The sequence below is a fragment of the Felis catus genome, chromosome A3, assembly GCF_018350175.1.
Source record: "Felis catus isolate Fca126 chromosome A3, F.catus_Fca126_mat1.0, whole genome shotgun sequence".
NCBI classification, from domain to species: domain Eukaryota; kingdom Metazoa; phylum Chordata; class Mammalia; order Carnivora; family Felidae; genus Felis; species Felis catus.
Window position 1 is genome coordinate 43,557,773 of NC_058370.1, and position 14,472 is coordinate 43,572,244.

Here is a 14,472-nt window from a genome sequence, read left to right on the forward strand (position 1 = left end):
TTCCTAAAGGCTTCACTGCAGGTCTCTGAGAATATGGCTTCACAGAGGTTGGAAAATGCTCAGAGGTGGCATCCCAACATAGAGTGAGGGAACCAGACTCGTTGGTCCGACAGGCATTGACCTTCTGAAAAACAAGAATAAGACGTACCGGATCAGGCGCGGCTCGGCCACCTCAGGCCGACAGAACAAGTAAGGACCGGCTGCGACACGAGGAAGAAGGCCCCTTGCCAAGCCTGGTGCTTTCTTTCCCCGGTTTCCTCGCTCCCCAGCTGGGTAACCGGCGACTCCGAACATCTCTTCCCACGAGGGACGGGAACTGGGCAGTGATGGCTGAGGTGAAGGTGAAGGTGCAGCCGCCCGACGCGGATCCCGTGGAAATAGAAAACAGGTAAACCAGTGAGTGAGGCTCCTTCCCTGCTCTGAAGCCCCCCTCAGGCGGCTGGTCGTTTGGGCAGGTGGACCCCTTCCACGGGCACCGTCGGCAGATACTTGCGCGCACAGGAAAGGGATTCGTGGGGTTTGGAGCCTCCCTCCCATCCCTGGACCGCAGACTTCTTGAGAAGTTCCGGGCGAGCTTGACAGTTTGCAACTTTACGTATCCGATCTTGCGCCGGTGCTGTTCGGAAAGTTGTGATGATGTGTTTTCTTCCTACATTAAGGTAACCGACGCCCAGAGAGGACTTGGCGTTTTTCCCGTAGTACTTGTAGATACGTCCTGTACTCTGATCCAGGATCGCTCTTGTCGCTAAGGGAACTCCCACGACAGAATGTTTGGGCGAAATTAGGATGCAGTTTGGATTTTTGAAGCAACACGAAGCCAAATGGTTTCCGTGCAGTATTTAAGGTTTTAGGTTACCTATCACGCTCGTGGGTTCGAGCCCCGCGTCGGGCTCTGTGCTGACAGCTCAGAGCCTGGAGCCTGCTTCAGATTTTGTGACTCCCTCTCTCTCAGCCCCTCCCCTGCTGACGCTCGCGCTCTCTCTCTCTCTCTCTCTCTCAAATATAAGGTAAAACATTAAAAAAAAAACACTTTAAAAAAGTCGGGGGGGGGGGGGCGCCTGGGTGGCTCAGTCGGTTGAACCTCCGACTTCAGCTCAGGTCATGACCTCACCGCTCATGGGTTCCAGCCCCATGTGGGGCTCCGAGCTGACAGCTCAGAGCCTGGAGCCTGCTTCAAATTCTGTGTCTCCCTCTCTCTCTGCCCCTCCCCTGCTCACGCTCTCTCTCAAATATAAAACAAACAAAAATTTTTTTGAGAGTTTAGGTCACCTAAAGCCTCTCCTAATTTTATATTTTTAGGTTACCACATAGTTTTAAAGACCTTGACTTTCTCAAACTTATGAAAACATGTACGATGATCCTATGACAAGGTGGATAGTTTGGTTGATTTTTGTTTGGTATAGATAATTCCCAAAGCAGACCCAGTTGTGGTTAATTGGCATAACAAATTTTGTCTTCCCACCAGACGTGTCTGATTTGCCTCCTTGCAGACTATGACTGCCCAATGCACTGCATATTAACTTTGTCATAGTTGTTCTGTCTGAGAAAATTGAAGCCCCAGCTTTAATATATTTTGTGTTTGTTTTCATTTGACTTTTCTAATTTAAAGTTCATATTAGTGAGGAAAAGAAACACTCCCTTAAATAGTAGTAATTATGTAAACATGTACTTTATCTTGCTCAATTTCTAACATGCTTTGATTCACAACCATCACAGAAACCTAGATCATCTGCCAAATGTGAAAAAAGGCACAATTTCAAACCATTCTGCTTGTATTTTTCCCTCATTGCCTCTTGAAATGGGTCAGAACATGAATAAAATCATTATTGCCTTTGTTCCTAGGATTATAGAATTATGTCACCAGTTCCCTCATGGAATCACAGACCAAGTAATTCAGAATGAAATGCCTCATATAGAAGCCCAGCAGCGGGCAGTGGCCATCAATAGACTGCTGTCCATGGTAAGGCAAATTCAACTAGTTGATGTAATTATTTATGTGCTATGGACTGTCATTACTTCCTGTTACGTAGATGTGAAACCATTCTCAAGTGTGTTAGGTTAAGACTCCAAACCAGGAAACAGCTCAGACTGCCCGAACTGAGGAAAGAAGAAATAATTACACATCATTTTACAAGAAGAATGAAATAAATGTATTGTTTTAACTGTTGTATTTGTTAACCTAATTGTCATCGTGAGACACGGGGCACCTAGGCCTAGTCTGCTCTCACCTTCTGTTTGCTTCCTGCTGTTGGTGTTGGGCCATTGCCTATGAAATATGCCCCATCTGGTTTTTCTGCAGGTTATCACAGAGTCGGTTCCTTAGGGCTTCATTCTCCACAATCTCACTCCTCACTCTGAGCATTTCAGGAGGCAGGAATGAGTCTAGTCACGCTGCAGTGGGGTTTTTCGTTGAAGCCCTTCTACCTGCTCTTCTCTCTTCTCTTCTCCTGGGGAACCTAATATCATTCTCCTACACTGTCCCAAAACACCCCACCTTGTGGCACCCCATCCTCTAAATCTGCCTATTTCTCCTTTCATTTCTCCATCATCAAAACTCCCATGTCTTGAAAGCATTTCATTTTGGTTGTAGTAGAAATTGAATAAAAGATTTCTACACTAAGGACTCATGGAGGTTTGAGGACAGGTGAACGTTCTGTTAAACTACTCCCTTCGACCTTCTAGCTCAATGGCTGGAAAACTTTCTGTAACGTGCCAGATAGTATGCGTCGTAGGCTTTGCAGGCCATAAGGTTTCTGTCATAACTACTCAACTCTGCAGGAAAGTAGCCATGAACCATTCATAAGCACATGAGCATGGCTGCATTCCGGTAAAACCTTACTTATAAAAATAAGCAGTGGGCCAGAGTGCTCGCCCTGTTTTAGTACTGTTGGTGATTTCTAATCAGTTCACCATGGTGAAGGACTCAGCTCCAGGAGGGATAGTGGAAGGGATGCTGGAGGTTGTGGCAACTGAAACTGTTTTTGTCCTCTGACTACCCTTTGAGCCCTTTGCCTTCTGTCTGAAAATCCTCCTCAGTGCCTCCCTCTCTTTCGCCATCTCTGCAGCCCCATCTACTGCCAGGCCTGTGGTCTACAGGTTGTAAGCAGTGGTGGAGCTATGATGACTTTTAATTATTAGTAAATCACAAAGGCTTGCTGCTTTTAGCTCATAAACAGCTCTCAGATTTGTTCCCTCCTTTCCATTCCTGCTACCTCTGCATGTGTTCAGGCTCTTGGCTTTTTCCTGGACTATCACAGTATATTCTAACGGGCTCTCCTGGTTCCATCTGCCTCAGTGCAGCCAGCCTGATTTTTTTTTTTTTTTTTTTAAGTAGGCTTCACACCCAGCACAGAGCCCAATGCGGGACTTGAACTCACGACCCTGAGATCAAGACCCTGAGAACAAGAGTTGGATGCCTAACTGACTGAGCCACTCAGGCGCCCCTTGATCATAATACAGATCTGACCAAGTCACTCGTGACCCAGAATCCTCTCAACACTACAGATTCAAGTCCACATTCCTGGGTTTACCGCACTGAGCCCCTACTTTCCTCACCCACTCTGCGTCAAAAGTTAGGGTTCAGGGGAACAGATTGTCTTTGGTTCCCTGCCACATCCTGCCTCAGGTCCTTTGTCTTCACTGGTTAGAAGGCCCTTCTTCCCTTTCTTCACAGACTAACTCCTGTTGTATTACATGAAAATTATTCATTTTCCTTCAGCTCTTCCTTCAGCTCTGCTATTGTCTCCCAGAAAGCTTCCCTGAAATCCCCCCAGGTTGGGCCAAAGCTGCTTCTCTGAGCGCCCATTCCACCCTTAACTTACCTCTGTGTTGATGCCGACAAGATAGCATTGATGTTAGCTGTGTGATTCTCTTTTAGAATTCATGTTTGTCCCCCACCAAACATGAATCACAGTATGGGTTTTCAGGAAATGTTCATGGGCTGAATTAAACGACCTCCAAATGGAACTTTGTGGTTCGATTTTCCTACTTAGTGGGGTTCGGGGAGGGAGGTTATTGCTGTTCATCCGTATGTAAGCCTGTTTCTAAGTCATGTGTCATCCTAGTCTCAGTGCACGGCAGTGGGGCCTCTCCCAGCCATGGATTCCCCAAACTGCCAGAAATCCCATAATATGGCCACCTGAGTGCTCCAGAGTTCACACCCAAGGAATTTCAAAAGCACGCCAGACATGCTTTACTTTACTTTTGATTTGTTACATAAAACCAAAACTATTGCATCTTTTATTCATTGGTTGACCTTTCTAATTTTCATGTAATACAACAGAAATCACACAAATCACTAAATATCACTATTTTGTCAGGTTTAGTTAATCATCATGTTACAGATTTATGCATGTTAGCCTTTATTTGAACTTCTTGTTTATATAAATTATTTATCTTTACATTACATATACTGATTGAATTTATTCGAATTTGACTATGGATTTTTATTTATTATTCTAAAGCTGCTTCTTCAAAATTATTTATGCATTGGTCATATAACCAAGCCAGGACACCAGCATATAATTTGGAAAATGGTAACATAAAGCGCTAAGTTTTTGAAAATATATCACATGTGATATGTAGACAAAGACCGAAGTCTTGAGTGAGGAACTAACAAATAACTGCAAGGCAGGATGTTTTGGTTTGTGTAAACTTTTAAAGAATACATTAACATTTGTGATTGATTTAAAATAGCTCCAAAATAATTCATTATTATTTTCTGTTTAAAAAAACTTTAGGGTCAGTTGGATCTCTTAAGGAGCAATACAGGCCTTCTGTATAGAATAAAGGATTCTCAGAATGCTGGGTAAGCACCCAATTTTTTATTTTTAGAAACTTTAATTATTACGAACATAATCTATGGTTTTGGGGAAAAAAGTCAATAGAGAATTGCATAATGTAATCTGTCCTGCATATCATTCCGGCCTCTTGTCATGAGTTCCATTTTTCAGAGATGACTGCTTTTAATAATTTGGTATATGTCCTTTCTTCTAGGTATATATATAAATATATAGAGATGATTATATATTTATATACTATATATATAATCTCTTTTTTTCTTTTTTTTTCTTTTTTTTTTAACAAAAATGGGATCATGCTATCCATACTGTTTTGCAACTTGTTTTTTTCACTTACTATATCTTGGACATCTTTTCATTCTGGTACATACAGCCCTGTCTCATTCTTTTTAAGGTAAGCCCTTCTTTTGGTAAATAAGTCAATGTGATGACCTTGTTCACTAATTCAAGTAGTTATGTAGATTCTTAGATTATCCTGTATCTCTTTGCCTTTTTAATTCTACTTTATTCCCCTGCAGTAAAATGAAAGGATCAGATAACCAAGAAAAACTGGTATATCAAATCATAGAGGATGCAGGAAATAAAGGTAAGCATGTGAAGGAAGAAGCAGGAAAAAACTTCCTGGTCTTTGTCTGTAGGTCCAGAAATAGGGAATGAGATCTGGCTTCCCAAGCTATAGATCTATGTATAGAGAATGCTGCCATGTATGTTAAAAGAAGAGGAGATATGACATAAACGTGTAACGTGCGTATGCTTGAGGGACACCCAGAAGTGATGCCATTGCTGCCTCCAGGGAGGGTAGGATCTAGATGGCTATGGGCAGGGATGGAAAGGAACTTCTAAATTTTGATCCTTAAAACTTAAGGAGTTGTTGTTTTGTTTTGTTTTTTAATTCTTTCTAAACTTTGGAGGCCTTTGTTTCTTCCTTTTCCTCTTATCTGTAAATTATGGATAATAACATCTCTCTGGTTTTTGGAGAAAGCAGAGGGATGTCTAGTGCAGTGTGGCAGTGCCTGACTGAGATCCCTCAGCAACTATTAGATATCTCTCTATCCCACTTACAGAATTCTATCTAAACTGCTGTTATCACAATTTAGGATTTGAGTCACTGATACTAGTTTCAACAATGTATCAACCATGATATAATTTGAAATCATATCATTCTTATATTTATTAGAAGTTAAATTAATATTTTAAAAATAGATTCATGAAAAAAGCATTCTCTATCTTAAAAACTTCTTCCTATCTCATTATGCCTCTGTGCTGGGAAGAAAATAGGGTAACATGTTTTATACAAAATTCCATATACAAGCCTTTTTTAAAAGAGTAACCAGGGCGGCAGGGTAGCTGAGTTGGTTAAGTGTCCAACTTAGGCTCAGGTCATGATCTCACGGTTTGTGGGTTCAAGCCCCGTGTCAGGCTCTGGGCTGACAGTGCAGAACCTGCCTGGGATTCTCTGTCTCCCCCTCTCTCTGCCCCTCCTTCTCTCTCTCTCTTTCTCAAAACTAAATAAATAAGCATTTAAAACAGAGAGAAACCATAGCTTCCCGCACAGGGCTTTTGGTGGCTGTGAGAACCCCAGTCTTCCATTTTTCATCTCTTAAATACAGTTTTCGTGTATACGTAATGGGTATACATGCACACAGATGCTTACATAAAGTATTTTTTGCTCTACGCTGACAGTGGCAACTGACCTTGGCCCAAACTTAAGTTACAATCTAAATACAATCTAAAGTAGGGGCGCCTGGGTGGCTCAGTTAAGCATCTGACTCTTGATTTTGGCTCAGGTCATGATCCCTAGGTCATGGGATCAAACCGCAAGTTGGGCTCTGTGCAGACAGCGCAGAGCCTGCTTGGCATCTTCTCTCTTCCTCCCTCTCGCCCCCTCCTGACTTGAGCTCTCTCTCAAAAAATAATAAATTAAAAAAAAAAATACAAATCTAAAGTAAAAATAATAGGAAACAGAAGTTGGGATGCAAAAGGGGATGGAAGAGACAATGTAAGTCAATTCAGTACCATTCTTTCCTTCCATTAAAAAATATCTTTTTCAGTGTTTTTAGAAAGGTGCCATGCTAGGATTCCAAGAAATTTCTGGTTAGAAGATAGAGCACATAACTTAACATTTTATATGTTATGTTATCTGAGATTCTTACCTCTAAGTCACTGTTTTCTCTATAACTGTGCTCTAGGGATATATACATATATATACATACTTTGTTATAGTTTTGGCATGAGATACAGCAGTAGGACTGTAAACACACATCCTATGGTGTTGAATTCATTTTACTTTATTTTCTTATAGGAATATGGAGCAGAGATATCCGATACAAAAGTAACTTGCCATTAACAGAAATTAACAAAATTCTAAAGAATTTGGAAAGTAAAAAGCTTATCAAAGCTGTTAAGTCTGTGGCAGTGAGTAGTTTTCTCTTTTCTTCCCCCAAGTGGTCATTGTATATGTTCTGGTCCAAGTACGTTTCAAGATTTTTATTGTTCTGTAAGCTGTGTCATGATTTAAAACTACTGGTCAAAACGATTTCTAAAAATTAAGCTCAAGTTGGATTGGCTTGGAGATGTTGCCTAGATTTATCGCTGCTTAATTAACTCTTTGTGTCTCACCCGCCATTAAAGCTAAAACCACTTTACTCTTCAGTAAAGAATTTTTGGAACCATGAGCATTTTTCCTGGATTTCCATGTGTAAGATAATTTACTCCATCCTGGCATATTAGATTACTCATTCAACAAATAGCTATTGTGTGTTTGCTGTGTACCAGGTACTCTTGTAGTGCTTGGGATACGTGAGTAAACAAGTCAGAGAAAGATCTCTGCCCTGTCTGTTCCAGTACATGGTGTTTCTTTTTCTCCTCATCCCACCCCAGCCCTATTACCTCCTCCAGGGGCTTCCACTCCAGAGCTGGCTGCATCAGGGACACCAGCTGCTGACTGCACTGACTTAGGTATCAGAAGAGCCAAGATTCCCCCTAAAGTTTGCTTGAACACGGATTTTGGCAAATAAGAATTCAATGTTCATCAGAGATTTTATTTATCAAATAGTATTTTTGCCTAACCAATCCCTAGTTTATACCATTATCTCCCTTCTGCATTTTTAATGGATAATTTCAAATTTTCACAAAAGTAGAGCCAATAATACAAGTCTCCACATACCGATCACCTACCTTCACTTTGCCAATCTTTCTTCTCCACCTTTATTTTTAATAACAGCCTTATTGAGATAAAATTGACATGCCATAAGATTCATCTGTTTAAAATATACAGTTTGGTAGTTTTTAGTATATTCCCAAAGTTGTGCAACCATCACACTGCTGTAATTTTAGGACATTTTCATCACCCGTGAAATGTGACCCCACTAGCAGTCAGTCCTCTGCATCCCTGCCTGTAGGCCTTGATAACCACTAATGTAGTTTCTGTCTCTACAGATCTGCCTATTCTGGAAATTTTGTATAAATGGAATCATACAGTATGTGGTCTTTTGCATCAGGCTTCTTTCATTTACACAATGTTTTCAAGGTTTCAAACTGAAGTAGTATTGGATTGTAACCCAAAGTCTAAAATAAATCTTTCTAAGTCCATACTGATATAAATGTTGAAATAAATGACCCATCTTCCCATGAGTGGAAAGAGGCAGAATAGACAAACCTCCTGTGCAGAAGAGTTCCAGGTAATTTAGGTAGTAGAACGTAACTCTCCCTCCTTCAGTTTGGGCTCTGCGTACTGATTTCCTTCCAAACATGGCAAGGCTAGGGAAGAAAGTTTACAGTGGAGAAAACTGAGAAACACTACCTCAAGCCACATGATCAAGGTTAACATCAACCCCGAAAAGTCTTAGTGATGGTGATCAATCATCACTTGGTGACGATTGAGTACCCTTGATGGGATGTGGTCAGAAGGGCACTTCCTCTGTGGTCTTTTTCCTGGTCTAGTCCTGAGAAAAACATCAGACAAATCCCAGTCAAAAGGCGTCTTACAGAATACCCAACCAGTAATTCTCAGAACTGGCAAGTTCTCAAAAACAAGGAAAGTCTGAGAAGCTGTCACAACCAGAAGTTGCCAAGGAAACATACCAAGTAAATGTAGTGTGGTATCCTGAATAGGTTCTTGACCCAGAAAAGGGACATTAGGGGAAAACTAAGGAAATCTCAGTAAAGTATAGACTTCGGTAATAATGATGTATCAATATTGGTTCATTAACTGTAATAAATGTACCCTACTAATATGTAAGATGCTAATAAGAGGGGAAACTGAGCACAAGGTAAATGTACCATCTTTACAATAATTGTGTAAATCTAAAACTGCTCTAAAATACAAAGTTTTGAGTTTTTTTTTTTTAATCTTAGTTTCAGAAGACTTATTTATCTTATAACCACATCTGCTTGTGCATGTTTTTTCCTAGGCCTCAAAAAAGAAAGTATATATGCTCTATAACCTGCAGCCAGACCGGTCTGTGACTGGTGGAGCCTGGTACAGTGACCAGGATTTTGAATCAGAATTTGTAGAGGTGCTTAACCAACAGTGTTTTAAATTTCTACAAACCAAGGTGAGGCATAACTGAGGACACATCACTGCAAATCTTTTTTAAAAAGTTTATATCGTATTTTATAGGACTTGAAAATGGTGAAGTTGATAATTTTTACTAAACAGTATATTCCATTGTTGATTTTCAGACTATATAAATTGTATTCAGAAAACACTATGCTGAGATTTGTGTTTCTACCCTTACAGGCAGAAACAGCACGAGAAAGCAAACAGAATCCAATGATACAAAGAAATAGTTCATTTGCCTCATCACATGAAGTATGGAAGTACATCTGTGAATTGGGGATCAGTAAGGTGAGAGCTTGGGTTTTGAATTTTCATCTTATTTTCTATTTCAAAAAAATTTTTTTAATGTTTATTTTTGAGAGAAAGACACAGATCATGAGTGGGGGAGGGGCAGAGAGACAAAATCTGAAGCAGGCTCCAGGCTCTGAGCTGTCAGCACAGAGCCCTACGCAGGGCTCGAACCCATGAGCCATGAGATCATGGCCTGGTACGAAGTCAGAAGTTCAACAGACAGCCACCCAGGCGCCCCTTCATTTTAATTTTTTAAGGTTACTCTTCATCACAGGGGTATAGTTTACAATGTATTCTGAACATATTTGACCCAGACCCTTTTTTGAGGTGATACCTGTGAACACTGTGCAGAATCCACTTTCGGAAAGCACTGTCCTAAGCCATTTAGAGAAAGGTGACTGTCCTGCCATCAGGCACTGTGTGATCTGTATATACTTAAGCTTGGCATATAGAGCAGCAGTGTAGAGGCCTGGCAGTGCACTGCACTCCCAAAATTCAAAAGTCTCTTCTGACAAGGTCTTGACTTTCTCAGGGACATTTCAACATAGATGACAAACCTCAATAGCATCAGTTGTCACTTACTGGTATTATCCAACTTGTAAGAGGCAAGTAGCGTCATCAGCATATTCTTTTGAAGACCTATATAAAGACATAGTGCTGGATGCTTTTCAGAATCAGAAGAAATTGAATCGGCCATTTGGACAAGCTGTTTTCATTTCCTAGACCCCAGATTTCTCATTTATTTAAAAAATTTTTTTTAATGCTTATTTATTTTTGAGAGAGAGACAGAGTGTGATTGGGGGAGGAGCAGAGAGAGAGAGGGAGACACAGAAGCTGAAGCAGGCTCCAGGCTCTGAGCTGTCAGCACACAGCCCGATGCAGGGCTTGAACTCATGAACTGCGAGATCATGACCTGAGCTGAAGTCAGACGTTTACCGACTGAGCCACCCAGGTGCCCCTTATTTAAAATTTTTTTAATGTTTATTCGTTTCTGAGAGAGAGACAGAGCGTGAGTGGGGCAGGGGCAGAGAGAGAGGGAAACACAGAATCTGAAGCAGGCTCCACGCTCTGAGCTGTAAGCACAGAGCTTGATGCGGGGCTTGAACTCATGAACCGTGAGATCATGACCTGAACCGAAGTCAGACACTTAACCGACTGAGCCACCCAGATACCCCACACAGATTTCTCATTTATATAAAAAACTAGGAATTTGGACAGTTTGATATCTAAAATAACTTTATGCTTGAACATTTTATAAATCCACATCAAGTTCTTGCTAAGGAAATGTTACTTTATAAGACTTCCAGATTTTACCTAAGGGTAGAAACACAGAAAGAAAGTATCAAATTCAGATGAGGTTAGAGTTCTGTCCTTAGCATTCCAGTGCTTTGTGCTAGCTTGGGCTGTTGTTCAGCTCTGTGCTTTAAATCACCCATCGGCGCAATGCTTCCCCATTCGTGGTGGAGTTGCAACCCTTACTGTTTAAACACCTTCAGATAGGATGTCTTCTTGTGCTTTCTGTGTCCTTTCTAATGTGTCCCCTTTTCAGGTAGAATTGTCCATGGAGGACATTGAAACTATCTTAAATACACTCATTTATGACGGGAAAGTAGAGATGACTATCATCGCTGCAAAAGAAGGCACAGTTGGAAGTGTGGATGGACACATGAAACTGTATAGAGCAGTCAATCCTATCATCCCGCCCACAGGTTTGGTCCGGGCCCCCTGCGGACTCTGCCCGGTGAGTTAAAGTGGCTTCATTTCACACCTGTCACCAAGTGCAAATGCCACATAACTTACCAGCAAGCACACCCCAGTTTTCTGATTCTCAGAGTTGACCAACAGCTGCTCAAACCTCCACGTAGACTTTGATGAACAAGTCATGGCTTTACATTCCTTTTTAGAATAACCAGGTTAGGGAAATTTGTGTTTTTCTGGGTTTGGCTCTATAATGGACAATTTTTAACGAGGGCTAATCATTTAACCTAAGTAGGGAGGGAAATAGGATTTGCTGAGAACGTGTCACAGGCCAGGTATGTTCTTGAAGATTTATGTGGTCTCATTTAATCTCCTCCTGTCCCTTGGAGCTAGTGGTGTTATTTCTGCATAAGCTTGAAGCTAAGGAAGATACAAGATATACAGCTTAGAAGAATCAGGATTCAAACCCAGAGATGTGCTTTCCCCTGCAGCATGCCCCAGCACTCTCCATCCATCTGTTTCCATTTACTGCTTGCCAGCTGCGTGCTGCAGGCCCTGTCCCGGCCCTCACAGCTGCTGTTTTATTTCTTTATACTGGCCCTTGTCTATATGCCTAAGCTGTCTGTATGCTCGTGTCAACTCCTAGGGGAAAAAGCGAGCATATTGGGAATTCTGCTTAGCACCCTTCACAAAAAAGAATGCAGTTAAACACGAAACATTTGCCTAGTCAAACACACATACAGATCTGCTTTCCTGTATCCCTGTTACCTGCCAATAGCCTTTGGGCCAGTGGGCAGAACATGTCATCTTAGTGCTACAGTGAGAGGTCTCTCATTAACTAACTGTAATCACACAGCAGGTCCTATTACAGCTCTAGTCTCTTTCAGTTTCAAAGTGTCACTTTTAATACCGCTTTAGAGAATGGTTGGGTCTTGGATATGTTGTTAACAAAAAGAATAGTTGTAGTTGACACTTAAGACTTTACCTATAATAATTTTAAAACTCTCATTTGATTGTAAACTTTTTTCTTTTTAAAGGTTTTTGACGACTGCCATGAAGGTGGTGAGATTTCACCATCTAACTGTATTTATATGACAGAGTGGCTCGAATTTTGAGAGAGCTAGGAACTTTACTGACATTTTGCAAATGAAGTTACTTTGAGAGCAAATAATTTAATTCGTGATGGAATATCAAATACCCTTGAAAGCAAACTTCACAATAATGGATAGACTTGCTGCTATGAAAAAATATTTTTTTATCTATGAAGACTAAATTTATAATGGTAGAGTAGCCAACGGAATATGAAGCAGGTAAGGCTAATACTGAAATCCATTCTTCGATAAATACTTAGAACTTCTGGAAGACCACCTTCTGAAGCCTTCAAGACTTGTGATGGTTCATGGAAAAAGAAGCCAATAAATCTAAATTTGCCAAATACTATGATAATGGCTAGAGCTTAAAAATGCCCTTTTCCAAGTTAGTTATTAAGATCTTCATTGGAAATTTTTTACATCTACTTCACTATTGCCATTTGTTTTCTCTTTCCTCAGTGGTTTCATTGAGAAGTAATTAAAAGTGATGGGGCAGGAATAGCACTTAAGGAAGAGTGGGGAAGAGAGTGGAACATCTCTTTTCTGCACATTATTAATTCCTTATGTCAGAAATATTATTTCAGAGGATTATGCCTTTGTACTTACCTCAAATGCAAATGATGACTATTATCAAGGATTTTTAGTGCATAGTTAGATTATTCTCATCTTCAAGAGAATGTTTTCACTGATCCTTTGTTAAAGTCTTCCAAGTTTCATTCTGTGGTTCAATAGTATTATTTGCTAGAACTGTCCCATAATCCATAACCCTCCATTCGTACTTCATTGTGAGCAGGATACCATTCTTCTTTTCTTGTCCTATTTTAGATTTGTTTCCTTATTCTCTTCTAAAATCATGGTGTAATTAGTCTAGGCTAAGCAGAAAGCCATTATAATTGTTCTCAGTTCTAATAGTACTTCCAGTCCTAATCGTTAGCCATAGAGAAAACATTAGGTTATTCAGTGTACTGTTGCACAAAAGTTAGCTTTTTAGGATCTCAGCTATTGTATTTTCACTTTGTACCTCCACTCAGTGATTTCTGTGTCCAAGCCAAAAGTATGGGACCAAGGGAAAGGAATTGAAGGTCAGCTACTACTGACACCAGAGTTCAACTACCAGTTTGGAGATTCTCCAAATGGGCAACCATCAGAAGGGTAACTTTGAGATAAATGGGATCAATAAAAGGAAATCAGCTCAGTAACGAACTAAGAACCAGATGGAGTTTGTGGCCAACTCTATAAAATAGCATTCGATGACACCAGCACTTTGAAACAAGGATCATTTCAAGTATTAAATATATAGAAGATACAGAAGAATCTAGGAGCCTGAAAGTACACAAGCCTTTCTCTTCCACCCCCAAGGAAAGCTAGAATAGTAAGAACATTATTTGTCCTTCTTGGAACCTGGCCTATCACAGAGGCGCTAGTCTTATTTAATGAGAAAACTGAAGTTGGGGGGAGAGGCAGATGTAGGGAGAAGGAAGCAGTTCATGTATTAACTACAGATTTTGTATTATGTCTTGATAGCCAAAGATTGGTTTTTAAAGCTTACAATCAAAGGCTACAACAAAAGTTCATTGACTCACCAGAATAAAGAGACCCTTTAAATGGTTTTCCCATAGCAGGTCTTTCATTCTGAATATTAACTGAAGGAGAAAAGAGACAATAGTTTAAAAATACAGCACCTCTGAGGGCGCCTGGGTAGCTCAGTCAGTTGAGCATCCAACTTTGGCTCAGGTCATGATCTCGCAGTTCTTGAGTTCACGCCCCACTTCGGGCTCTGTGCTGACAGCTAAGAGCCTGGAGCCTACTTTGGATTCTGTGTCCCACTTTCTCTGCCCCTTCCCCACTCCTGCTCTGTCTCTCTCTGTCTCTCAAAGATAAATAAACGTTAAAAAAACCAAACAACAGCAGCTCCGATATATAGTTAAATAGATATTTACCCACCAGAAGTAAACTTTGACCAAAACAAATTATGGGGCTCTAGACTCATGACAACAAAAAAATTAAAAAAAAAATAAAAAAATCAAATTGT

At 40.6% G+C, this 14,472-nt stretch overlaps 1 protein-coding gene across 2 annotated transcripts; it reads left to right on the forward strand.

Moving 5' to 3' along the window:
- The first annotated feature begins 153 nt into the window (after window positions 1-153).
- On the forward strand, window positions 154-14,050 carry POLR3F (RNA polymerase III subunit F). Of its 2 annotated transcripts, XM_006929982.4 has the most exons (10): window positions 154-388; window positions 1,843-1,960; window positions 4,740-4,807; window positions 5,173-5,193; window positions 5,318-5,385; window positions 7,102-7,214; window positions 9,212-9,355; window positions 9,541-9,648; window positions 11,201-11,392; window positions 12,387-14,050. In XM_006929982.4, the coding sequence occupies exons 1-10, from the start codon at window positions 327-329 to the stop codon at window positions 12,462-12,464; spliced, it is 972 nt and encodes a 323-aa protein (XP_006930044.1). In that variant the 5' UTR covers window positions 154-326; the 3' UTR covers window positions 12,465-14,050. The 2 variants fall into 2 exon arrangements, with proteins under 2 accessions (XP_006930044.1, XP_003983860.1); XM_003983811.5 differs by lacking the exon at window positions 5,173-5,193 and having other exon boundaries at window positions 178-388.
- The last annotated feature ends 422 nt before the right edge of the window (window positions 14,051-14,472 follow it).

Coding starts and splice junctions, on each gene's coding strand:
- POLR3F (XM_006929982.4), top strand. CDS start 327: ATGGCTGAGGTGAAGGTGAAGGTGCAGCCGCCCGACGCGGATCCCGTG. Junction 5,386..7,101: donor AGAGGATGCAGGAAATAAAG/GTAAGCATGTGA, acceptor ATTTTCTTATAG/GAATATGGAGCAGAGATATC. Junction 9,649..11,200: donor GTGAATTGGGGATCAGTAAG/GTGAGAGCTTGG, acceptor TCCCCTTTTCAG/GTAGAATTGTCCATGGAGGA.